This window comes from Callorhinus ursinus, unplaced genomic scaffold, assembly GCF_003265705.2.
Source record: "Callorhinus ursinus isolate GAN/ISIS: 27379988/994484 unplaced genomic scaffold, GSC_fseal_2.0 scaffold77, whole genome shotgun sequence".
Lineage (NCBI taxonomy): Eukaryota > Metazoa > Chordata > Mammalia > Carnivora > Otariidae > Callorhinus > Callorhinus ursinus.
Window position 1 is genome coordinate 506227 of NW_027397139.1, and position 25955 is coordinate 532181.

The 25955-nt window shown below is 48.8% G+C and overlaps 1 protein-coding gene across 2 annotated transcripts in view; it reads left to right on the forward strand.

Annotated features, from left to right (window-relative positions):
* MLLT1 (MLLT1 super elongation complex subunit) overlaps nt 1-25955 on the forward strand; it is a 66019-nt gene that overhangs the window by 13153 nt on the left and 26911 nt on the right. For both annotated transcript variants that reach the window (XM_025861098.2, XM_073887295.1), the window contains exon 3: nt 3815-3897. In XM_025861098.2, the coding sequence (XP_025716883.1) occupies nt 3815-3897 (83 nt within the window). The remainder of the gene's footprint in view (nt 1-3814; nt 3898-25955) is intronic.

Below are 25955 nucleotides of genomic sequence, written 5' to 3' on the forward strand. Positions count from 1 at the left end.
TTTGGCTTGTTGTTTTACTGGAGTAATTTCTAAAGTAATGTCCCAAGAGACTAATTGCTTAAGCAATTTCAAAGAGAGGCATGTGGGAAATAAACTCTGACTCCTAGTGCATTGGAGAATGCCATTAATGTCTTCTCACACTTGACTGATAGTTTGGTTGGGTATAATATTTTAGTTTGAGACTTGTGATCACTGAGAACTTTTAAAGTACTGCTTCACCCTCTTCCAAGGAGTCCGATGCTATTGGGTTCTGACGCTACTGCAGATGACCTGTTTTGTTTGTTTGCTTGCTTTTCTCTAGAAGCATTTAGGATATTTTTTATAGCATTGTTTCTGGGGTCTTTTTTGTTCTTAATGTTGGACGTTTGGTGTCCTTCATTTTTAATTCTGAAAAATTTTCTTCTACTTCTTTGACAATTTCTTTTTATTTTCTCTTTTTTGTTTCTGGGATGCTTCTTACTTAACTCCTGTATGTTTAAATCTTTTTCTACGTAAAACAGGAATAATGGTATCTGTCTCAGAAGGTTGTCCTAAGGATTAAATGCGTTAATATGTATAAAGTGCTAGGCACACAGTAGGTGCTTTATAAATATTGGGTACTGTTACTCTTCGTTTAATCTGAACTGTTTCTTTACATCTCACCCTTTAAATATGTGTCTTTTTGCTCTGCATCCTGGGAGGTTTCCTCCACTCTACTTTCTAGTCTTTCCATTGAGTTTTAAAATTATAAGTACTCTATTTTTAACTTCTAAGAGCCCTTTCCTACTTTCTAATTATCCTTTTTAAAGTATTTTGTTTTTATTTGTTGGGCATATGTTGAATCTGAGGACATTGGCTCTAATTTGTTGTTGTTGTTTTCCTCAAGTTCTCATGTGGTCTCCAAATTATTCCTGTTTTTTTTTTTTTTTTTTTAAGATTTGAGAGAGAGATCGTGAGAGAGAGCAGAGCAGAGGGCAGGGGAAGAGGGAGAATCAGGCTCCCTGCTGGGCAGGGAGCCCCACGTGGGGCTTGATCCCAGGACCCCAGGATCATGACCTGAGCTAAAGGCAAGACGCTTAACCATCTGAGCCACCCAGGCGCCCCTGAATTATTCCTGTTTCTTTTTTTTCTTTTTTTTTTTAGATTTTATTTATTTATTTGACAGAGACACAGTGAGAGAGGGAACATAAGCAGGGTTCTCCCTGCAAAGTGGGGAGCCTGATGCAGAGCTCAATCCCAGGACCCTGGGATCATGACCTGAGCCGAAGGCAGATGCTTAACGACGGAGCCACCCAGGCGCCCCTGAATTATTCCTGTTTCTTTGGGCTCTCTCCTCCAGGTGGGAACTCTTACTGGGAGCTCTTTGTAAGGCAGGATGGGTTTTCTTGACCAGTAGGCTTCTGGTTAGGGAGTGGAGCCCCCAATTTCAAGATGAGGTCATCAGAAGAAAGTGATCTGTGATGGGAGAGGGTCAGTGTGGCTGGATCTAGGACCTGAGGCCAGGCTGGCAAGAGATGGGGCCGGTCATGACAAAGCACCTTGCAACACCCTTGAGGGACTTGAAGTTGGTCCTGAGGGCAGTGGGGAGCCATCAGGGGACATGGTCCGGTTCACAGTTCAGAATGATCATTACAGCTCAGGAGTGAGCCTGAGACAGAATAGCCAGCGAGGTGCTGGCCAGTAACACATGCGAGAGGCAGGGTGCCTGGGCTGGAGCAGAGGCACGGGCCGCCGGGGCGGTGGGTTATTACAGAGTGTTTTGGAGGTAGACGTGATAGCACTCGGTGACAGGTGAGCTTGGGAGACCAAGGAGTCAGGGTGACCTCAGGTCCTTGGGTGGGTCGTGGGCAGCCTGGGTCCTGAGCTGTGGGCTGCTGGGGAGGTGCAGGTTTAAGAGGGGCATGAGGAGGTGGCTTGGGGTCGGCTATATCTGAGCTTCCCATCCGGCCCCCGTGGGAGAATGTCTGAGGAGCAGAAGGAGACTGGCGGGAATAGAGATCTGCTGCTGACCTCACCTGGGCTACGTGGGTTTACTACCTGTTGACCCAGCCTGTTGTCCTGGAGGCAGGGCTGCTCCTTCCTTCTAGGTGGGCTGAGCATCAGACCGAGGGTGGTGACACAGAGGAAATCGGTGCCAGACTAGAGGCGTCCTCATGGCCTCTGTCATCACTCCAGCACCCGACACTGCCAGACGTGGACAGTGGCAGAGCGAATGAATGGATGCAGTCACCACTGCATTTGGCAGCAGTAATGATTTACACGGAGACCCTTATGTCAGGTGACAGTGTTCGGGGTGCTCAACAGAGGCAGCTGGGGCCACTGCTGGCCTCTAGGAGGCTGTGCTGTGTGCTGTGGCATGTCCGGGGGCTGTTTTGGGAGCCCCCTCCCCCCGACACCTGGTGGGGAAGCCAGTCCAGTTGAGTAAGCCTCATATACAGGTGGTGTGCAACGTCCTGCCCCCCAGAAGTGTCTCCTGTGGCAGGGCACGGGACTGGCTCCCTAGAGTGCCCAGCGAGCACACAGCTGGGGAGAGGATAGCCGGCTTCCGGCTGGACTTCGAAGGGAGAAGGGTGTTCGGCGTGGGAGGGTGGGATGGGATGGGAGGAGGGAGCCTTGGGTGAGCCTTGGGTGAGGTTGCCGGAGCCAAGGCCGGCTCATCCCCCTGCGGCTCATCCCTGCTCTGGTCCGCGAGGCCAGCAGGGCTCCTGAAGCCTGAGCCACGAGCCTGTCCCCTGCTCCCCTGGGGTTTGCAGGCTGGGGTCCCATGCAGGGCCTTCCAGCTCGCCCTGCCTCTGAGGGTCCCTAGTGATTCCAAACCTACCGTGTTGGCCAGTTTTGGGGGGTAGATGAGATTCATGAGGTATCTGACATACGATACTGGATGAGGTATTTGAGAGCTGGAAAGATTTTTTTAAAAAGAAAAACCTTACACTATTTTAATTTTTAAAGATTCTTTTCCATTATGTTCCATGCACTGTTTTCCAGCAGGTTCTGGCCCACTTAAGGATTATCTGACTGGTGCAGACATGTGCATAATGGTTTTTCACGATTGGCAGGATGCTTTCCTGTCTCCCACTAGGGATTGCCTCTGGAGAGGGAGGGGTGAAGGACCTGGGGAGCTGACCTGTACTGTTCTGATTTTTCTTAAAAGCGGGAGAACGGTATTTTCATGACAGCATGCCTGTCAAAACATTGAGGTTCATTCTGGAGGGTGTGGTTGCTGGAGGTCATTTTACTTGTACTTTGCTGTTCTTTTTAGTTTCAGCTTCCCCCCCCCCCCCCCCCCATCTCTGGGGTTAACAAGTCATTTGGGAATGCCTTTGTGAGGCGCTAAAGTGGAACCCCGGGGAGTCCCAGCGAAGACCCGCCGTCACCATCTCCCATTTCCCTGCTCCCCGCGTCGGTGTCCCTGCCGCCCAGCTGGGCCTCCGTTAGCGTGTTTGAGTGAGTAGCGGCCGGTGGCAGATACGGTCCTCCCTGTGCGGGCCGCTGGGGCCGCACAGGGCCTGGCACCTCACTGCCCTGATTCGGTTGAACTCATGCGGCCTGTGGCTGGCAGTGGCTTCTCTGTCCTAGCTCGTCTCACGTCCCTTCCTGTGCCTCTCTGCCGCCCTCCTTCTGTGGCGGGGTCACCTTTCTCCTGCTCTGCTCCTTCTATGCCCTGTGATGCTTCAAATTCCAGGGGAATCGACACTCCCAGGGGGATCTGGCCTCCTGAAAGGCCACAGTCCGGTGAGGCTGGCTGAGCCCCCGAAAAGTGCAGAGGGCCCGCTGCCGGCGGCTGGGCCTTCCAAGTGTGCAGGAAGCTGATGATGCATTTTCCCTTTCTTTTTAGTGTGCAAGGAGCCCCCTTACAAAGTGGAGGAGTCGGGTTACGCTGGCTTCATCATGCCCATCGAGGTGTACTTCAAAAACAAGGTAGGATCCTGGAATAGTCGCGCGGAGGACTCACCGTTCACAGAAGAGGAGGGGGAGCTGGGGCTGCCTGCGGGGTGGAGTGTTGGAGTCACTCGGAGCCGACATCCGAGTTACAGGCGCCGGTGCGTGAAGGCGGGGGCTGGGGAAGCGGCCTGCTGGGACGGCGGGTGGGAGTGCACGTGGATGTGGCCTTCTCGGGGAGCAGCCGGGCCACATCCCCGTCCAGTTGCCCTGAAGGTGTGTGTGGGCCCTGAGTCAGAAGTGACATGCCACGACAGGGCCAGATTCCACGGATGGTCTCAGGGGGCTAGTCACCGGCCGTGAGCAGTGGCCAAGATGCAGAAGTTACGTCAGCGTCCGACGGTAGGCGAGTGGTTCGATGTGTCTATGGTCCATCTATACAGAATTTTCGATGACCTGGGGGGGAGGTTTAATTGTCAAGTGAAAAAAGCAAGTTTATGTCTATTATTCATAGATAAAAGGAGTTAGGTTCATCAACATGTTAAAAGGGTAATCTGGGGGCTAGGGTTATAAGGGGTTTTTGTTTTATTTTCTTCCATGTGTGTTTTTTAAACACAACGAATATATATATTTACATATATTGTTTTATTCCGTCCAGGCTGCTGTAAGTAAATACCACAGACTGGGTGGCTTATAAACAACAGAGATTTATTGGCTGGAAGTCCATGATCAGGGCGGGTTGGGGAGGGCCCTCTCCCGGGTCACAGACTTCTTGCTGTGTCCTCACGTGGAGGAAGAGGCAGTGATGTGTGGGGTCTCTTTTATAAGAACAAGCATCCCATTCGTGAGGGCTCCACCCTCAGGACTTAATCACCTTCTGAGATCCCACTTCCTCCTTCTATCACCTCCGGGGGCTAGGACTCCACATAGGAATTGGGGGGGGGGACACATTCAGACCATAGCATTTTTTTTTTTTTTTTTTTAAAGCCCAGTGATTAAGATAAAAAAAGAGCCTTCCTGGCAGCCTGCCTTTGTTTCTCACAGGCGCCACCAAGAGGCCACGTGAGCTTTCCGGGCTCAGAGGTGTGCTTTTCCACAAGCACGGTTAGCCTGTCTGCAAGCAGCTCTGCCTTCCCTCAGGAGGGAGATCTCCCTGGGAGGCCAGCGGATGCCACCGCTTGCCTGTTGAGTCCCTTGTTTAGCCCTGGCTGTTCCGCACACCACCAGGGCATCAGGGGCCTCGGGGAACAGTGCTGAGGTGTGCTGACCCACTGGGAACCGAGTGCCACTTCGGCGGGTATGACTCAGTGGGAGTTGGCTGTGGGCCCTCTGGGGCCCAGGTCACAGAAGCCTGGGTCATCCCGAGGCTTTTGGGGGATCAGGACTCAAGAGGCCCGGGAAGTGGCCACTCTTGAGAGAAGAGGCCGAGCCTGTGTGCGCGGGCAAAGGCTCCATGTCTCTTCGGCAAAGGCTGAGGGGGGAGATGCGGGGGAGAGACTGCCCTGCTGGGGCTGGGCCCTGTGGTGGGCGGTGGGGCGGTCTTTGAAGTCCCGCCTAGGGGGGCCTCACTGCTCCAGGAGTGTGGAGGACGGGGCAGAGACGGTGGAGGGGGGGCGGATGCGGGGGTGAGTCTCGGGGCAGGTGTCTCTGGCCTCCCAGCTCCCGGGGGGCAGCCTGTGGCGGGGGAGGAGGATAGCAGCTTGCTGATGGCTGGGGGGACTGAGTCCGTCTGCAGAAAGCTCCCGGTATTCATGTGCACTGGTGTTCTGAGGGGCGGGGGCTGGGGGAGTCCTGTCGCCACTTAGAGCTCATCTCTGGGTTAACTAGAGTCATTCCTTTGAGGTTCAGAAGCAGTCTGGGGCCCCCCAGGCCAGCAAGGCTTTCGTGTTTCCTGTGACCTGTCTGCTGTCTGGTCCCTGACACCACGTGGGAGCTGTGTTTGCAACCACCTGGGCAGTGGTGGGGTGCCCGCTCAGCTTCCTGGTGCCCCCCAGGGGCCCGCCAGGAGCCTAGGGCTTAGCCCAGGGGAGGAAGTCCCACACAGAGGCTGTGCTTTGCTGCGTCAGCGGCACTGGCTCTTGGAGCCCTTTCTCCTGGCCCAGGGACCTTTGTTGCTCTCCAGGTTTTCTCTCGAAGCGTTGGCAAGAAGCAGGAGTGCTTGGTGCTTGCGCCTTAGCTGGCACCTTTCCTGTGGTGGCTTCTGAAGCCTCTGTTAGTGGTTGTCGTTGCCCAGGCCTCTCCCACCGGGTGGGGGATGCTGCTCGGTTCCGCTTACCCCCAGAAAAGGCACAGTGCTCTGGCAGCTGGGAGGGGGCTCGGGGTCCGTCCGGATCCTGTTCCAGCTTCTTGGCCGTGAGCCGAATGGAGCCTTCCGAAGGGCTTACCGTCTGGAGGACGGGTGGTGCTCAGCGTTGAACAGGGAGGCAGCAGCTCCGGCCCTCACTGCCTCACCCCTCATCAGGCCTGCAGAGCCTGCTGCTGGAAGCCCCGCTCAGGCTCTTGGGCCGCTTTCTGTCTGCCCTGGGAGCTGCAGGAGCCCTGGGCGCCCGTGAGGACTGCTCAGTTGGGGTTACCGATTACTATAGGACACAGAAGCATTTTTTTTTCTTTTTTCAGCTTCATTGAGGTGTAATTGACAAAATTTTTTAAGACATTTAAAGTGCACCACGTGATGATTTGGCAGATGCACACATTTGTGAGAGGATTTTCCCCATCGAGTTAACTAACACATCCATCACCTTACACACCTTTTTTTTTTTTTTTTGAGAATATTTAAGTTCTACTCTCAGCAAATTTCAATTAATGATAGTATTATCAGCTATGGTCCCCATGTTACACATCAGATCCTCAGACCTTATTTTACAACAACGTTTGCACCCTTTTACCAACCTCTGCTCACTTCCCCCACCCCCCAACTCCTGATAACTACTTTCTACTCTCTGCTTCTATGATTTTCTTATTTTTTTAGGTTCCACATGTAAGTGATACTATGTGGTATTTGTCTTTCTCTGTCTGGCTTATTTCACTTAGTGTAATCTCACTAGGTTCATCTACGAAGCATTTTCTTCTTCAAAATCCCAAGCCCATTGAGATTTCCCAAGTTCCAAATTCCAAGCCCAAACAATATTCCACTGTGTGTGTAGACATATACACACACACACTGGCCACATTTTCTTGATCTATTCATCCATCGTTGGACACTTAGGGTGCTTCACAGAAGCATTTTATTTAGTTTTGAAGCTGGAGCCATGCCCCCATGTCTTCAAGCCCCTCAAGACTGCTGGGGACTCTGAAGCCCAGAGAGGGTATCTCCTGCTCCAGCTTGCACAGCGGGTTGGCACAGAGCCAAGGTGGCCCAGTGTTGTCTCCCTTCTGGCACGTCCACTACTTGGGATTGCGTGAGGTTCACCTCGGATCGGCGGCAGATCATTTCAGTGATTAAGGACACTTGTCCCAGAGAAGAGCCTCTCCTCTCCCTTTTTATGTTTGGGTCTGCGTAAGAACTGCATGCTGGAGTGTCCCTCCAGGCTGAGTTGTTACCCTGTGCTTATGGAATCTCAGTCAGGCCATGTATCTGAAGGCGGCCAGGGAGCCCTTGGAGGGAGAATCGAGCGCCTGGCCTTTGTAGTCCCCTGACTTGGCAGGTGGCTTTGTGGGGCTGGCTTCGTGTTGGAGGATGTTGAGGCAGGCCATGGTTGGTTCTGTTTGTTCAGTACCCCCTTCTCAGCCTTTTGCAGTGGGGGAGAGCTAGGCCAGCCACATGCAGAAGCCCCGGGTGTTACAAAATCCAGATTGAGCAGGTGCAACCTGCCCACCCCCGTAGGAGCCCCAGGAAAGGTCTCCACCATGGGTCACTGCATCTGCCTGCCGCGTCCTGTACTGCTCCCCTGAGCCTTGCATCCGGACTTCCTTTACTGAGTTCCCAAGGTTCCACCCCTCTGTCCTGCCCCTGGTGGGAACAAAGGGAATTCCGGGTGACCCTTTGGCCATAGGATGTGTCTCTCCTGGGCACAGCACCCTCACTTCCACTGGGACATCGAGGAAGCAGAGAGAATCCCTCTGAGGGTGTCCTGAATCCTTGTGTGCTCTTTCAGGATCCTTGGGCTTTCTTATTGGGCGTAAGCAGGTGTGTGTGTATGAGTATGTCTCTCTCTCTCTCTCTCTCTCTCTTTCTCTCTCTCTCTCTCTCTCTCTCTCTCTCACAAGGGCAGGGCAGGACCCTGGGCTCCTTAAGCCTCTAGTCCCAGCTCCTCTTCCAGGCCCCAGCATGCCGCCACTTCCCTGGGTGCCCCTTTAGAGGGCGCACGTGTGCAGCTCACCGCCCCTGTGTGTCCAAGCCATCCAGGGTGGCTTCTGGTTCAATTTAAAGAGTTTTTGTTCGAGTCTGGTTTCTCGAGGCAGAATTTACTTAACTATGATTCTTTCATTTTTAGGTATTGTAGGTTTTTGAAATTTTGGCTTGTGTTTATTTGAAATCTGTTGGGGTGCGGCTGTTTTTTCTGTTAAAAAAAAAGAAAAGGAAGGTCCTGTTCCTAGGCATAGACTTGTCTGACCGATTCCTGCCGAGGCCTGTGTGCCTGGGGCAGGAGTGCCGCTGTGAGCCTGTTCTCAGAACTGCAGCATGTTCTTGCTCAGGACCCACGCTGGCCACCTCTGTTCCTGGAGGTGGTTTTGCCCCCAGAGCTCTAGAGGGCGGCCCTGAACTGGGAGAACTCAGGAAACGAGGCCCACTGTGGGAGGGGCCTGGGATGCAGGTCCAGTCACAGGTCCTGTGGGGTGTGCGCACTGGGCCAGGTGCTCTGCTAAGCAGCTACCTACTGAGCCTCCAGACGAGGCCTGGAGGAAGGTGATCTCCCCAGTCTGTGGATGAAGGAGCTCCTGGTTACCCAGTCACTTGGTGAAGGCCACGCGGTCACAGGAGCCTGTGATTGTACGTGTACACCTGTTGCCTAAACACCTGAGACAGGCATGACCCAGGGCGTCCGCTGCTCACAAATCCTGGTGTTGGCTTACATCTGGGTGACAGGGATAGTGTTTTAGGCATTGTGTGCTGCAGTTGTCTGAATGTGGGTCCCTGCTTTCAAAGGTTTGTAGAGATCAGACAGTTGTGGGAAAGTAAACACGAGTTAACCGCAAAAGGAGCTTCTACAGGCTTGGAGTACTGTTTGAAGTAGGGTCGTTGCGAGTGGATTTGCTGATGGCTTTTCCACCCTGACGTAGGCAAGGGTTGCATTTGGTTACAGTGCAGCTCTAGGTAAGTTGATCTTTGAGATAGTAAGCGAAGGGGGAAGTGAGTGGACAGCTTACTTCCCTGGGCCTCAGTTTTCTCTGTCCACAGGATGGGGCTTCTAGTTGTGCCTGCCTTTCAGGGCCAGTAGGAAGATTCAGAGAGATGAAAGGCAAAGCCTGGGGCGCCTGGGTGGCACAGTCGTTAAACGTCTGCCTTCGGCTCGGGTCATGATCCCAGGGTCCTGGGATTGAGCCCCACATCGGGCTCCCTGCTCAGCAGGAAGACTGCTTCTCCCTCTGCCTGCCACTCCCCCTGCTTGTGTTCCCTCTCTCGCTGTGTCTCTGTCAAATAAGTAAATAAAATCTTAAAAAAAAAAAGGCAAAGCGCTTGGCCCCGTGCCCAGCAGGTACCAGCATTTGCTAAGAGTGTGTTGTTACTGTTGCTGTTGAGGTGGGTCCTCTCCTGTTGGTTAATCTGCCTAAGAAAGGTGAGCTGAGAAAGCAGCCTCCACAGGCCCAGAGGAGATGAGCATTCCAGAGATGAAGAAAGATGACATTTGGCTTTTCTGGTGAGTGGGGAGGGTCTCTGCCCACAGCAAAAACAGGCATTTTCTCAAGCATAGGACATTTTCTTGTGTCAGCCTGAGGGGTTTTTAGCCACTCTTGACCCTGAATACAGCGGTGTCTGTGAACTGAAAGAATTTTGTTTCCGTGTTGTTTGGCCGTAGTACTTTACGTGAGGCTACATTCTGTTTGACAGATAAAGCACTCCTTTCCCCGAAGGAAAAAAAATTGGAGTGGAGCGGGGGAGCTTTGTCTTACTACAAAAGTAATATATGTGTATTGTTGAGCATTTTTACTAAGATCACTCTGACCCCAAACAAGAGGTGTCCTTTCTAAGAACACTTCTCCAGCTCCGACCCTGCAGGCACTGACTGGTTGGGTGCCCTGCAGTTAGATTCAGTTCGGACACTGTCTACTCGGAACTAGTTCAGGCCCCACAGGTTAAGGACGCGGCCCCAGGGGACTGCCCCCACTTCCAGTGCCAGTTGCAAGCCCCGGCTTCTAACGGGACGAGTTCCCACGACCCCCTCCTCGGGTTACATAATTTGCTAGAACAGCTCAGAAAACTCTGATAAACATTTTACTTACTGTTACCAGTTTATTATGAGGGATATCATTCAGGAACAGCCAGCCGGAAGACGTGTACCGGGTGGGGGTCTGGAGCTTCCATGCCCTCCCGGGGCACACCGCCCTCCTAGCACCTCCTGTGTTCACCAGCCTGGTGTTCTCCAGACCCCATTGTTTAGGGGTTTTATGGAGGTTTAATACGTAGGCATGATTGATTAAAATCATTGGCGGTTGGTAACTGACTCAGCCTTCAGCCCCTCACCCGTCTCTGGAGGTTGGGAGGTGGGGCTGGGAGATCCAAGCTTCTCATCAAGGCTTGGTCTTTCTGGCAACCAGCCCCAGCCAGCCACCCCTGTCTAGGGCCCCACCAAGGGTTGTCTTGTGACAACCAAAGATGCCCCTGTCACTCAGGCCATTCCAAGGGTTTTGGAGATCTGTGCCAGGAACCAGGAACAAAGCCCAAATGTCTTTCTCAGGTACCACAGTTGTCAAAAAAATCTTTTTTGAGCGAGGTGAAATTTACATGCAGCTAACCATTTTCAGGTGAGACCTTTTCATCTCCCCATCGTCCCCAGCCCCACCTTCTGGTAACCTCTCGTCTCTGCTTTCTCTTCTGTGGGTTTGCCCATTCCGGACGTCTCATGTGAGTGGAGTGGTACAGCGTGTGTCTTTCTGCGTCAGGCTGCTTCCGCTCAGTGTCATGGCTGCAGAGGTTCCTCCATGTTTGCAGTGGTGTTGTTGCTCCGTGTCTTCTTATGACTGGGTGACGTTCCCCTTATCCTCAGGGGGTAGGTTCTGGAACGTCCCCGCCAACACTGAGTTAGTGAAGCCTGAGCCACTGTTGCGAGGGGAGGGGAACAAGGTCTGGGCTCCTGGGAGCCTCTGGTCACATGCAGTTCATCGACTGATGGGTCTGTAGCCATGTGTTCTGGGTGTTTCTGTCTACAGACACCTTATTGAATGTACACTGTGGCTTCATTAACACTGAGCTCACAGCCAACTGCCGGAACCCAGCTTGTCTGACAGATGTATTTTCTCTGTAAGGCACCTCACAGCTGCCCTGGGTTTAGGCCCTCGACAGCACCTCAGCATCGTGCCTGGGGTGCCTTTCAGACCATAAAATCACCCGCGGAAAGCACAGGAATGTGAAAGCCATGGCCCTGGCTATACCACAAGAAGAACACTTGTTTACAGCCCGAGAGCTGAGACAGGAAGGCAGAGCGTCACCTTGTTCGGAGCCAGCTGGGAGCGACCCGGGAGGCGTAGAGTTTTCACCTCTCCGTGCGTGTCTGTGAGTGAATGTGAGAGCCACAGTGTTGATTGACGGTTTATAAATAAATTTTAGTGAGTAAGCCAAATTCACAAATATGGAACGCGTGAGTGGTGAAGATGAACTAGGCTGTAATTTGTTTATTCGTTCATCTTTCGGTGGACGTTTGGGCTGTTTCCACTTATTCGCTACTATCCATCGTGCTGCTCCCCCAGCTGCCCCATACTATATTCCCACCAGCAGTGTGTGAAAACTCCTCGATGCTTGTTATTTTCCATTAAAATTTTTTTTTTTTATTATGGCCTTTCTAGTGGGTATGAAATGGTATCTCATTGAGGTTTTGATTTCCTTAAAGACTGATGATATTGAACATCTCACATGCTTATTGGCCATTTGTATGTCCTATTTGGAGAAACGGCTATGTACATCCTTTGTCTGTTTTTTAATTCAATTGTTTGTCTTTTTGTTGTTGAGTTATATAAGAGTTCTTCCTATATTCCAGATAGTAAACCCTTACCAGATGCTTGACTTGACAAATATTTTCTCCCATCCCATAGGTTGTTTTATCATATTCTGATAACGTCCTTTCATGTATAAAAGTTTTTGACTTTTATAAAGTTCAATTTATCTAATTTTGTTTGTTGCTCACACTTAGAGTATAAAATCTCAGACTCCATTGCCAGATCTGAAGTTGTGAAGGTTTATCCCTGTTTACTTTACTTTCATAGTTTTACATTTTATATTTAGATAGTTGATCCATTTTGAGTTAATTTCGATATATGCCATGAGGTAGGGTCCAGTTCATTCTTTTGCGTGTCATTATTCATTTGCCCCAGCACCATTTCTTTAAGAGACTAATCTTTCCCCGTTGAGTTGTTTTAGCATCCTTGCTGAAAATCAGCGGGCCGTAGATGTTTGGGTTTATTTCTCGACTCTCAGTTCTATTCCATTGGTCTTCATGACATTATACTAGTTTTGATTGTTGTGAATTTTTTTTAACGATTTATCTATTTGGGGGAAAGAGAGAGCGCGCGCACGTACATGCACACGCTGGGGCGGGGCAGAGGAAGAGGGAGAAGCAGACTCCCTGCTGAGCAGGGAGCCCAATGCGGGGCTCGATCCCAGTACCCTGGGATCATGACCTGAGCCAAAGACAGATGCTTAACCAATTGAGCCACCCAGGCGCCCCTGGTTGTTGTAACTTTTTAAAAAAGATTTTATTTATTTGAGAGAGGGAGAGAGCACAAGCAGGGGAGCGGCAGGCAGAGGGAGAGGGAGAAGCAGGCTCCCTGCTGAGCAGAGAGCCCGACTTGTGGCTCGATCCCAGGACCCCGAGATCATGACCTGAGCCGAAGGCAGATGCTTACCCAACTGAGCCACCCTGGCACCCCCTGATTGTAATTTTATAGGAAGTTTTGAAATTGGGAAATGACAGCCCTCCGATTTTGTGGGGGTTTTGTTTATTTTTTAATGTGGTTTTGGTTATTTGGGGCCTCTTCAATTCCGTATGAGTTTGATGTTTGACTTTCCATTTTTGCAAAAACAGACCACTAGAATTTTGATAGGGATTGTCTTGAACCTGTAAATCACTTGGGAGACATTACTCTTTTAACATTATTAAGTCTTCCAGTCCAGGAACATGGAATGTCTTTTCATTTAATTAGGTTTTCTTTAATTAATTTCTTTCAGCAATCTTTTATACTTTGTAGTATACAAGTCTTTTACCTTCTTATTTAAATTTATTCCTAGGTATTTTATTCTTTTGCATGCTATTATAAATGGAATTATTTTCCTAATTTTCTTTTTGGATTGTTCTTTGATGGTGTATAGAAACACAGCTGATTTTTGTGTGCTGATCTTATACCCCGCAACTTTACTGAATCTGTTTATTTTTTTGTGGCTTCTTTGGGATTTTCTACACGCAAGATACCATCAGCAAGTGGAGATAATCTTACTTCCTCCTTTCCAGTTTGGACGCCCACCCCCCTTTTTTCCCTTCCTCTTGCCTCCTTGCTCTGTCTGGGACTCCCATTACGGTGTTGAATAGTCATGGGGAAAGTGGCCCATCCTTATCTTGTTCCTGATGGTAAGTTTTAAAGCTGAAGGCTAGGGGCGCCTGGGTGGCTCAGTCGGTTAAGTGGCTGCCTTCAGCTCAGGACGTGATCCCGGGGTCCTGGGATCGAGCCCCACGTCAGGCTCCCTGCTCCGCAGAAAGCCTGCTTCTCCCTCTGCCTGCTGCTCTGCCTACTTGTGCTCTCTCTCTCTCTCTCTCTCTCTCTCTCAAATAAATAAATAAAATCTTAAAAAAAAAATAAAGCTTAAGGCTGAGTTTTCAGTGTTTTGCCATTGAGTGTGGTGTTCGTGGTGGGTTTTTCAGAAATGTGCTTTCCAGGTTAAAGAAGCCCCCTTCCATTCCTAGCTTTCTGAGTGTTTTCATCATGAAAGGGCCTTACATTTTTCAAATACTTTTTCTGCCTCCATTGAGATAATCATGTGGGTGTTTTTCCTTTGTTTTATTAATGTGGCATATTACGTTTTAATTGGTTTTCTTACATTGAACCACCCTTGCATTCCTGGGATAGATGGCAGTTGTGTGTATAATCTTTCTTTAAATTCAATTAGACAACTTAGAGTACATCATTAGTTTCAGGTGTATAATCTTTTAAGTGTGATATTGGATGCTAGTATTTCTTTGAGGATTTTTTATTTGCAGGGAATACTGGTCTGTTGTTTTCTTGTGGTATCTTTGTCTTTGGTATTGGAGTAATGCTGGCTTCATAGAATATGTTAGGCAGTATTCCCTCCTCTTCTGTTTTCAGAAGAGTTTGAGTAGAATTGGTATTAATTCTTTGAATGTTTGGTAGAGTTTATCAGTGAAACCATCTGGTTCTGGACTTTTCCCTAATGACGTTGAGCATGGTTGAGCATGTTTTCATATACTTATTTGTCATTCTCTCTAATGAGGTGTCTGTTCAAAGCGTCTGCCATTTTCTAAAAGTTGAGTTGTCTGTCTTACTGAATTTGTGAGATTTCTTTATATTTCTGGATGTCAGTCCTTTATGATACTTTCATTTGATGGCTTGTCTCCTCAGTCTGTTGGCAGTGTCTTGCAAAGAACAGAAGTTCTTGATTTTGATGAAGTCCATTTTATTGATTTTGCCTTTTCTGGTTTGTGGTTTGTGGGTGTTTGTGTGTGTGTCTGTGACATAATATTTGTCATTTTAGCCATTTTTAAAGGTACCATTCAGCGCCGTCGAGCACATGTACAATACCATGCAACCATCATTATTTCCAGAGCTTTTTGATCATCCCAAATAAAACCAAACCAATGAAAGAATAACCTCTCCTCCCCCTGTCCCTGGTAACCTCTGTTCTACTTTCTGTTTCCCTGAACTTGCTCCCTGTAGGTAGCTCACACAAATGGAATTGTACAATACTGGCCCTTTGTTAGTTGGCACTCTTCACTGCACATCGTGTTCTCAGGGCTCATCCATGTTGTTGCGTGTGTCAGTGCCTCATTCCTTTTTAAAAGATGAATAGTATTCTCTTGTGCAGATGTACCCACCACATTCGGCTTTTCCATGTATCTATCTATAGCTACTTGGGTTGCTTCCACATTTTAGCTACCATGAACACTGCTGTTAGGAACGTGAGTATAGAAATACCTCTTTGAGATGCTGCTTTCACTTCTTTTGGTTGTATATCCAGAAGTGCAATTACTGGAACATAAAGTAAATCTATTTTTAATATCTTGAGGAACCCCCATGCTGTTTTCCACCACAGCTGTACTCTTGTGAGGTCGTCGAGTGCAGTGGCCAAGAAAGAATTCTTGAGACGTTGTATGGTGCAACTTAGTAAGTTTATACAGGGACAGGACCCGTGGGCAGCAAGAGCCGCACTTCTGTATGAAGCCGGTGGTTATGTGCTTAGTGCTCAAGGGGGAAGGGACGTGCAAGGAGTATTAGATCATAAATGTTTTCTTCAAATTTCTGCTCGTAAACCTGCTTTCGCAAGATTTCTCTGGCGCTTATCACTCAGTTCGACATTAACTATCGGGGAGATGTATAGGCAGTCATGAGACCCTTTAAGAATGTAGCAGCCAGCACATATCTGATCCTTATCAGAACTATTATAGATCAGCCTTCTGGACTAAAGGTGCACATTTTTCTGCTTCTATCCCTCATCAGTATTGAAATTTTAACAACATGAAATCTTCCAGTCCACGAACATGGATGTCTTTCCATTTACGTGCTCTTTAATTTCTTTCAGCAGTGTTTTGTGGTTTTTATTGTACAATTCTTTTACCTCCTTGGTTAGTTAATTCCTAAGTATTTTATTATTTTTGATGCTATTGTAAGTAGATTTATTTTCTTAATTTGTTTTTACTTTGTTCATTGTTAGTGTATAGAAATGCAATTGACTTTTGGTGTTGATTTTTGTATCCCATAACTTTGCTATTTTATTTATTCTAACCGTTTGTGTGTGCGTGTGTGTGTGTGCGCGTGTGTGTGTGGCGTCTGAAGATTTTCTACATATGAGGTTTTCATCTGCTAACAGATAATTTTACTTTTTCCTTTCCAATTTAGATGCCTCCTTTCTTTTCTTTTTCTTGCCTAGCGCTCTGGCCACAACTTCCAGCGCTATGTTACATGGAAGTGGTGAGAGGCATCCCTGCCTTGTTGCTGATCTTAGAGGAAGAGGGCTCAGTCTTTCACCATTGAGTGTGATGTTGGCTGTGGGTTTTCCATATGTGGCTTTTATTATGTTGAGGTAGTTTCCTTCTGTTTCTAGTTTGCTGAGTGGGTTTTTTTTTTTTTTTTTTTTAATCACAGAAGGATGTTGAATTGTGTCCAATGCTCTTTTCTGCATTTATTGAGATGATCATGTGATTTTTATTTTCTTTAATATTGCTACACCTCAGATCATTTTATACTTAGGAAAAAAGTATTTAATGATAACCTAGGCCAGGGGCTGTGTAGCCCCCATGATCCTCACATGGCCCCACAAAGGGGTAGGTCCCATTGTACAGGTGGGAAAATGAAATATGAGGGAAGTTAACCTGCCCAAGATTCCACAGCTAGGATGGGGGAGCGCCCAGAGTGGTCTGCTCTCATCTTACTCTGAGTTTGGCCTTCATTCTTTTTCTTTTGCTTTTCCGTGGTACTTAAATTTGTATGTGTTTGTTTGTCTCAGGTCTATCTCTCCCACTAGAATGTCAGCTCTCGAGGGCAGCACCCCGTCAGTCATGCTCTCTGCTCTGTCCTGGCCTGCAGCACAGAGATGACACTGGGTAAATATTTGTGGAATGAGTGACTAAATGGACGGACCAGACGGATTCTGGAGGGGCAGCTGTGTGCGTCAAGAAGCCTTGTGACACGACCAGCAACCCCTCCCCCCTTTTTAAAAACTGAGGTGAAATCCGTAGAACAGAAAATTAACCAGTTTCAGATGAACAATTCAGTGGCGTTTTAGTGCATTCACAGTGTTACACAATCACCACCTGTATCTAGTCCCAACATATTTTCTTCAGCCCGCAAGGGAAGCCTGTCCCCAGTGAGCAGTTGCTCCTCACGTGACCTTTGGTGTCTGGCTCCTTGCACTTGCTGGAACAGGTACTGTAACCTGTATCGGAACGCTGGTCTTGTTCACGGTTGAATAACATTCCGCAGCGTGGCCGTGTCCCAGGTTGTCTCCTCATTCATCCGCTGATGGACATGTGAGCTATGGGCAGTTCTAGGCTGTCGTCAGTTGTCTGCTGCCATGAACACGTATGTGCGTGTGCTTGTTTGAACACCAGTTTTCTGTTCCTTTGGGTAGATACCTAGTGGAGTCGCTGTGTCATATGGTGTTTCTCTTTAGCTTTTTCTTTTTCTTTTTCTCTTTTTTTACGTCATTTCCATGCCCAGCGTGGGGCTTGAACTCACGACCCCGAGATGAAGAGTCGCACGCTCTTCCAACTGAGCCAGCTGGGCGTCCCAGTGTTTAACTTTTTAAAGGACCACCAACCTGTTTTCCACAGTTGCTGCATCATTTTACCTTCCCACCAGCAGTGTGTGAGGGTTCCAGTTTTCTCTGCATCCTTGCCAGCACTTCCTTCCTTTTTTAACTTAATAGTTTTTCCGATCATGGCCATCCTAGTGGGTATGAAGTGTGAAGTGGTATCTCATTGTGGTTTTGAATTGCATTTTCCAAAGTGACCAATGAGGCCAGGAGTCTTTTCGTGTGCTGGTTGGCCAGTTGCAGATCTTCTTTGAGGAAAGATGTATTCAAGTCTTTTGCCCATCTTTTAATGTGTTTTTGTTGTTGAGTTGTAAGAGTTTTGTATGAATTCTGGCTAGGTCCCTGTCTTTAAACGCTGACAGCAAAAGCATGTTATTGGGCAGAATGAATGGACAACGTGAACATCCCCGAGTTGGGAGCTCAAGGTCATCATCTAGGGGGATCCAGACGGTTACCCTCTGATCCCATGTTGACCTAGAAGCCTGTATGAGCTGTGGCTGATTTATTCCTGTGGAAAGTGAACTCTAGAGCATTGGGAGTGGCCTGGGAGAGCATGCTCGGGCCGCCCCAGGACAAGGCAGTGTGTTTAGGACAGGTGAATCGGTTCCTGGGTGTCCTAGGACCAATCAAGTGAGCAGTTTTGCTGAAATTCTCCCTTTATATCTGTATGTTGTCTTGGAAGTGGCCAGATGCATTTGAAGCCCTTCTCTCTCTTTCTCTTTTTTTTTAAGATTTTATATATTTACTTGACAGAGAGAGTGCAAGACAGCACAAGCAGGGGGAGTGGCAGGCAGAGGGAGACGCAGGCTCCCCGCTGAGCAGAGAGCCCAATTCAGGACTCGATCCCGACTCCAGGATCGTGACCTGAGCCAAAGGCAGGTGCTTAACTGACTGGCCCCAAGAAGCCCTTCTTGTTTCAGTGTGTGAATTACATTTCATACAGTGGCTATCCAGTAGAAATATATAAGCCCCCTATGTAATTAAATTGTTTTTAGTAGCCACATTAAAAAGGTCAAACAAGAATCAGGTGAAATTAATTTTAATTATGTAACTTAGCCCACTATATCTAAAACATTATCATCTCAACATTAATCAGTATTTTTGAATTCCTGAGATATTTTGTATTCTTTTTTCATACTAAATCTTGGAAATTTGGTATGTGTATTACACGTACTGAATCATGTCAATTTTGACACGAAATTTTTTCAAAGTCTTGACCTATATTTAGATTCCATGAAATTCACATTCGAAGAAAGGAGTAAATTCACAAACTCAGGTTGCTCCAGATGTACATGAAGGTCTTTCACTAGCAGCCGAGTATGGACTGTCTCATGGTCCAGGATTTTTTTTTTTTGTAACTTTTAATTTTGAAATAATTTTAGAAACACAGAAGAATTCAGAGATTGTAGAGTCCTCATGTTCTCCACACCCTGCTTCCCTAATGTTTATCTTTCCCATGACTACGGCACACGGTATTAATTTGGATTGGTAGACTCTATTAACAGACTTGGGATTTCCCTGTTTTCTAGTGTTCTTTTTCTGTTCTGGGATCTACTTCAGGATCCTGCGGTGCATTTAGCATCATGTCTCTTTTGCCTCCTTTCGTCTGTGATGGTTTCTCTGCTTTTCCTTGCCTTTTCTGACCTTGACGTTTTAAAAATACTCTAGCCACGCATTTTGAAGAATGCCCCTCAAATTGGGTTTGTTTGGTGTTTTCTCATGATTGCATGGGGTTGCAGATTTTGGTAAGAAGACCACAGAGGTGAAGAGCACCCCCCCCCATTATATCGTACCAGGGAGGACCTGATATAAACTTGACTTATTACTGGGAATGTTAACCTCGATCCCTTTGTTAAGGTGCTGTCAGTCTTCCCTGCTGTAGTTACTGTCTCTTTCCATACTCTGCTAGTTATTAGAAGCGAGTCAAGTCCAGTCCACACTCAGGCAGAGAGAAATTAAGCTCCACATCCTGGTAGGTATCATTCAAACCACCATGGTAACTAGTATCTATTTGGAGGCTAGTTTTAGCAGTCCATCAGTGGTGTTCTGTGCCGATCTGTTTCCTTCATTTCTTTCATTATTCATTGGAATTTTTCTGTAAGCAAGTGTTGTCCTTTCTCCCCCATCTATGTACTCGTTCACTCATTTATTTATATCAGTATGGATTCATGGATATTTGTTTTTTTCCTTTGCATTATAATCTAGTCCTATTATTATTTTCAAACTGTTCTCACTCTGGCCAATGGGACCTCCCTCGGGCGGGCCCTGTGCTTTTTTGTTACGTTCCCATGGTTTTTGGGGTCCTTCCCTCATTTTCAGGCACCACAGGGTGCTCAGGCTCGTCTTGGGTTTCCCTGCCCCAGCCCTAGAATCGGCCATGTCTACAGGGGCCCTGCTCTCTGTTATTAAAAAGTGGGACTGAAAGCCAGGGTCTGGGAGTGAAGTGTGCTTTTGCTCCTGGGGCATCACTGCATTTGGGCCTCCTGTGACAGACCTGGGGATTATGTGCACATATCCAGTTGACCCTTGAACGGCACGGGTTTGAACCGTGTGGGTCCACTTAGATGTGGGTTTTTTTTTTTTGGATAAACACGGTTCAGGACTGTAAATGTATTTTTTCTTCCTTATGATTTTTTTTTTTAAATAACGTTTTCTTTTCTCCAGCTTACTTTATTGTTAAAGAACACAGTATCTGATAATATAACATTGGTCAACCAGTAGGCTATTAGTCGTTAAATTTTGTGGGGGGGGGGAGTCAGAGGTTTATATGCAGATTTTTGACTGCTGGGGGAGCTGCGGGGAGATAGGTAGCCCTAAGCCCTGCCCTGGTCAAGGGTCACCTGTGCTCACCGCCTCCGCCTGCATGTTACTTCTGTGTCCGTCTGTCGGCACGTAGATCACAGTAACCATCAGCTCATACCGATGCCTGCACCAGCAAGCCTTTTCTAGCATTCCTCCCTCCATTGCTTAGTTTAACTTTCTCTGAGGGGAGAAACCTGACCCTCACTATCTATAATATATTCGCTTATTGTTGAACTCCAGTGGACTGGGAAAGTAGTTTACGAATTGCTGACCAGTACTCCTGGGAGAAGTAAATTTACCAGCTGGGGTACAGTGACTGTGTGTAGTTTTTTTTTTTTGGTCTTGGGCCTTCGGGTGTCTGGCTGAAACACAGCTTCTTCGCTAGGTCATATGTGACAGCTCTGTCCCTCCATCTTGTTGGTGTGGTTACGTCTGCATGTGTAGTATGGTTAGATTCATTCGTCACGGTCTACATTCCATCTTGGACCCCTCCTCCTGCCCGTCTGGTTATTATTATTATTGTTTTGGTTTGTTTTCAGTGAAATTCACTCTGGGTTTTGACATGCGGTCGTGCATCCGCCACAACAGTGCAGTGCAGAGCAGTTCCAGCCTCCCCCCGATCCCCTCCCGCTGTCCTTTTGAAGCCAGTCCCCATCCCCCCTCGTCCCTTGTAAGCACTCATCTGTTTCCCATCCCTGTAGTCTGGCCTCTTCCAGATTGTCATAGAAATGGAACCACACAGCGTGCAGCCCTTTGTCTATACAGAATGCGCTGGAGATTCATCCGTGTCGTTGCCTGAACGTGGGGCTCGTTCCTCTTTATCATGTGGCTGCGCTGCGCTTTGTTTACCCGTTTGTGGCGTGAAGGACATTGCAGTTGTTTCCGGTTCTGGGTGATTATGAATAAAGTTGCCCTAAACATTCCCATGCCCGTTTTTGTGTGAACGTAAGTTTTCAGTTCACGTGCGTAATGATCCCCGGTGGTGTGGGGTCGCTGGTCGCGCGGAGCGGGAGTGTTTGGCTTTGTAAGGCGTACCAGCAGCCAGCTGTCCGCGGTGCCCCGCGTGCCGGCCTGCACTCGGCTCGGCTGCTTGTCTCCGCGTGCTTTTCTCAGGGACTTGGGTAGTCGTAGCTCTCTTGTTTAAAAAGTAGCTTTATGGAGCTATAATTCACATGCCATATAATTCATCCACTGAAAGTGTACATTCCACTGGTTTTTAGCATATTCGGAGTTGGGCAACCATCACCACTAATTCCAGAACATTCCCTCACCCACAAAGAAACTGTCTGCATTAGCAGTCACTCGTCATCCTCCCTCCCTCTAGTCCCTCACAACCACTCATCTACTTTTCGGCTATAGATTGGCCTGTTCTGAACCTTTCATATAAATGGCACCGTACAGTCTGTGGCCTCTTCTGACTGGCATCTTTTATTCAGCATGATGTCTCCAGAATTCATCTGTGTTGCAGCACACATCAGTATTTCATTCCTCTTTATGGCTGGATGTATTCCATCGATGGAGGGGACCACATTTTGTTGATCTGTTTGTCATTTGAGGCGTTGTTTTCTGCTATTAGCGATTTTGTGTACAGGTTTTCGTGTGCATAGATGTTTTCACTTCTTTGGGGCAAATCCATAGGAGTGGAATTGCTGGATCATATGGTAATTCTAGGTTTCATTTTTTGAGGAACTGCCGTACTTCTTGCCATAGCAACTGCACCATTTTACCTTCCCACCAGCAGCGCACGGGTCCCAAAGCCTCTCCACATCCTCACCTTCACTTCCTGTCTTTCTGATTCTAGCCGTCCTAGTGGTTGTGACCTAGTACCCCTAAACCCGAATCTGAATCCCTAAATCTAAATCATTAGGTTTTGATTTGCGTTAACTCACTGGCTGATGACACTCAGCATCTTTTCATGTGTTTGTTTGCAATTCATATATTTCCTTTGGTGAAGTGTTCGGAAGTTTAGAGGTTGTTTTTTTGTTGTTGTTATTTGGGTTGTTTTCTTATTGTTGGGTTTTAAGAGTTCTTAATATACTTTGGATACAAGTGTCTTTATCTTAGTACTGCCAGGGTATTATGGGGGACTCATTCAGAAAGAGCTGGGGAATGTGTAGGGAAAGACTTCCCTTAGGAAGCCACGTTTACTCTGAGAGTCGCGGGTGGGTGGGGGTTGATGGGGTGGAGAGTACCAGAAGACACTTTTCCAGATGAAAGTGTTGCAGGATTTTTTTTCTCCATTGGTGCCCGTGGTTCTTGGTCACGCCACTTTGAAGAATGAAGAGGTAGACCAGACAGAGTGGTGGGCGGCAAAGCAAGGTTTATTGAGCCATAGCAAAGTGATAGTACAAAGCTCCCAAGGAGGGAGGGGACCTGATGGAGTTACCACCAGTTTCAAAGTCTAGGGGTTTTTATGGGCTTGTTGGCAAGGGCTGTTTTAATCTGATCAACCCTCCCTGCGCCTGTCATCCAATCAGATTTTTGTCACCTATCTATCATATGGGAAAGGGTGGAGGAGTCTTTCCAGGGTGGTGTAAAATCCTCCTTAGGGTGGTTTCCTCCTAGGGCGGGAGGGGGGGCCTTGTCCATGCCTGCCTGCCTTCCAACTATCCTTCATCAAAAGCAGCTGCACTGTGGAGGTGGAGAATCAGGGGCACTTGGATTCTGAAGGGAGGCTGGGTGGTTGGCAGGGCAGCTCAACCCAGGCACATCAGGAAGCCATTGGAGTGTGCCAGCTGGCGGGAGTGGTGCCACTTTCTTCGTAAAAAGCCCTCTCAGGCCTGTGTGTGGGGAGTGGGTGTGCGGTTAGACCCTCAGTGAAGGATCGAGCCCTCTCATGCCTCTGGGTTCATCTGCCTCTGGTCAAGGCTCCAGAGTGCTCAGCAGAGTACCCATCTCATGCCCGTCCCAGAGTGTGTTGTGGCAGGGTCACATTACAGAGCAGATCTGCGTCCATGTTGCCCAGAAGTAATTCAGTGGCTGCCAAACAGGAAGTACTTGTCTGTGTCCCAGATGGGGGGTGGGGCTGGGGAACTGGGGCCCTGAAGTGTCCACATGGGAGGGAGACTCCAGGGCTTGGTCTTGGGCATGGTGAGCAGGTGTGGGGGATGGACCTGGTGGGGGGGGGGCCGCTGCCCCTCCCTGAGCGTGTGACCCCTGAGGACGTGACCTTTGCCCTTCCCTCCCACCCCTCCCTGGGCTAGGACCAGCTCTTGGCGGCTTCCTTCAATTTTGCGAGTTGGTGACCCCATGATTTACCTGTGTTCACGGCACATTGACCTTGGCTTGGAGTTGCTGTTTTGGTTTGGTTTTGAGTCATTCGCTGAGGCTGGCAGCTGGACTCAGTAGTTGTTCTAGATGTAAGGCATCGTTTGATGTGACTTCATTTTCCTTGGGAATCCTCGTAGGTCTGATTTTTTTCTTTTTCAAAGTCAAGCTGGTTCCTCTTTGTCCCAAGTTTCTGGCTTGGGGTGATTGGCAAACCCGAGAGGAGAGAAGGCAATCAGCTGTGAAATGGTTTTCTTTTTTTTTTTTTTTTTTTTAAAGATTTTATTTATTTGAGAGAGAGAGAATGAGAGATAGAGAGCATGAGAGGAAAGAGGGTCAGAGGGAGAAGCAGACTCCCTGCTGAGCAGGGAGCCCGATGCGGGACTCCATCCTGGGACTCCAGGATCATGACCTGAGCCGAAGGCAGTCGCTTAACCAACTGAGCCACCCAGGCGCCCGTGAAATGGTTCTCTACACTCTCCTTTCTCCTGCAGCACCTGCCTGGGCCAGAGGCGCCGCCTGCGCCCTGTAGGTGTTTGTCAGGGAGTCACTGCTGGCCTGGGCTCATTTTGGTGTTGAACTTGCAGCTCGACTGTTTCATGGTGAGATGTACCATCGATGTAATAACACACTCTGGGAGGAGGAAAAACCTATCAGGTGTGCACGCTGACTTTAAGAGATAGCCCAATTTTCAGAACTGGTCAAGTGTAAACAAGTTCATTTTGGTTATTTGCTGCTAATATGAGACATCCTCCCTGCCCTCCACCCCCACCCCCTATAACAAGCTATTATTGGACAGTGAGCCCCAGCCATCACTAACTCTCCGTGGCTTTACTCAAATGCTATTATCTGAGGTCAGAGGAAGGGCTTTTTGGTACATTTTATTAGGAAGTTTGCGTGGTTTTATTTGGAAGGGTTTTTTGGTTTTGTTTTAAAGTAAGTTAAAACAGCCCTTGCCAGCTTCCGAGCCATAAGCCCTCAGAGGCATCTTCTCGGACACATCCTGGCTGACTTGTGTTCTGTGGAAATAACCATGTAGACAATGTGGTAGGATTGGCAACAAGCTGGTGGGGGTCCCAGGGCCACCTAATCCTGCGCTCTTCTGCTCCCTCCCCCCCACCCAGTGGAAAGGGCCCTGGCCTGCGAAGACCCTCTCCCTTGGGCAGGGCGGGGCTATTCCCACCTGCCCTCAGTTTAAATTGAGACTTGGTGTGTAACAGCCGGCCTTGAGTGATTGGGTGGGGAACTCACATTCTCCCCTCCCAGCTTGCCCCCCTTCTAGGGTCACCATCATCTCGGCCCTTTGCCCATTCGTGGGTCAGCTTTTGGGGGCTCCACAGAGCTCAGGAGGCAGGCAGCCCTCTGCGGAGCTGGCTGCTGGCGACTCCTGTGCGCAGGGACAGTTGGCCAGTTGATGCCACCCAAGGGCCCAGCCTCACGGGGCGGGCCGGGGGGGCCAAGGAGCCAGAGCAGGAGGGACATTGTGCTGGTAGACCAACCCAGGGAAAGGTCGGGGGCTGCCGGCTTGTGACAGGCCGTGTGAATGCCAGCCCGCTATGCAGCTAGGATTGTCTTTCCCTGTAGTGGCCCTTCTGTTCCTCCGTGGGGGACTCCAGAAGCACCTCTGTTTCTTAGAGGGTGGTGTCTAGAGCAGCACAGAGAAGCACCTCGAAAGAGCAAATGTGTGTGAGAAGAGGCTCAGCCTGACCCCAGGATGCTGGGAGGGACAGTCTACCCTCCAGCTTGGCTCCCTAACCAGTGCTGCCTTCTGGGCTCCTGGAGAAGGGGATGGAAGAACTGGCCTGGAGTCACCTTCCCTGAGAATCTTTCCTGACTGATTAATGCATTTCCTGTAAAGATGGGAATCATGTAACTGAGTCATTCGTACTGTCACCCCCCAAAGTGAGGGAGGGGTGCAGATGAGTAGGATCGGGCAGGCTGTAATGTCAACATTAGCCCACCCCTGTGCTCACTCGGGGCCAAGCTCTGGGCTCATACGGCCTCTGTTCTGACTTTGAGAGAGGTGGTCCTGTGTTCATCATGGCAGAGCAGTTGTGGGGAGGGCAGGAGGCAGGCCCAGACTGATGCCACCTTGTTGGCCAGAGCCACAGTCTTCTCCCTCCTTCCCTTGTACACTCAGAACCCTGTGGTTTTGTTTCCTCCCCTCCTTGAGGCTCAGAGAGGTGGAGTGGCTTGTCCAGGGTCACACAGTGAGTCGGTGGCAAAGCTGCTTTGGCATCCAGAAGGTCTTGGACCGCAAAGCCCATGGTTTTCAGCCCACATCGCACTGTTTTCCTTAAGCCTTTTAAAGTCATTTTTCTGCGTCTAACTACAGAGGTGATGTGTGTGGGCTGCAGGGAATCGGAGTCCTCTCTCCAGGCTGTCTCCTTGAAGTAAC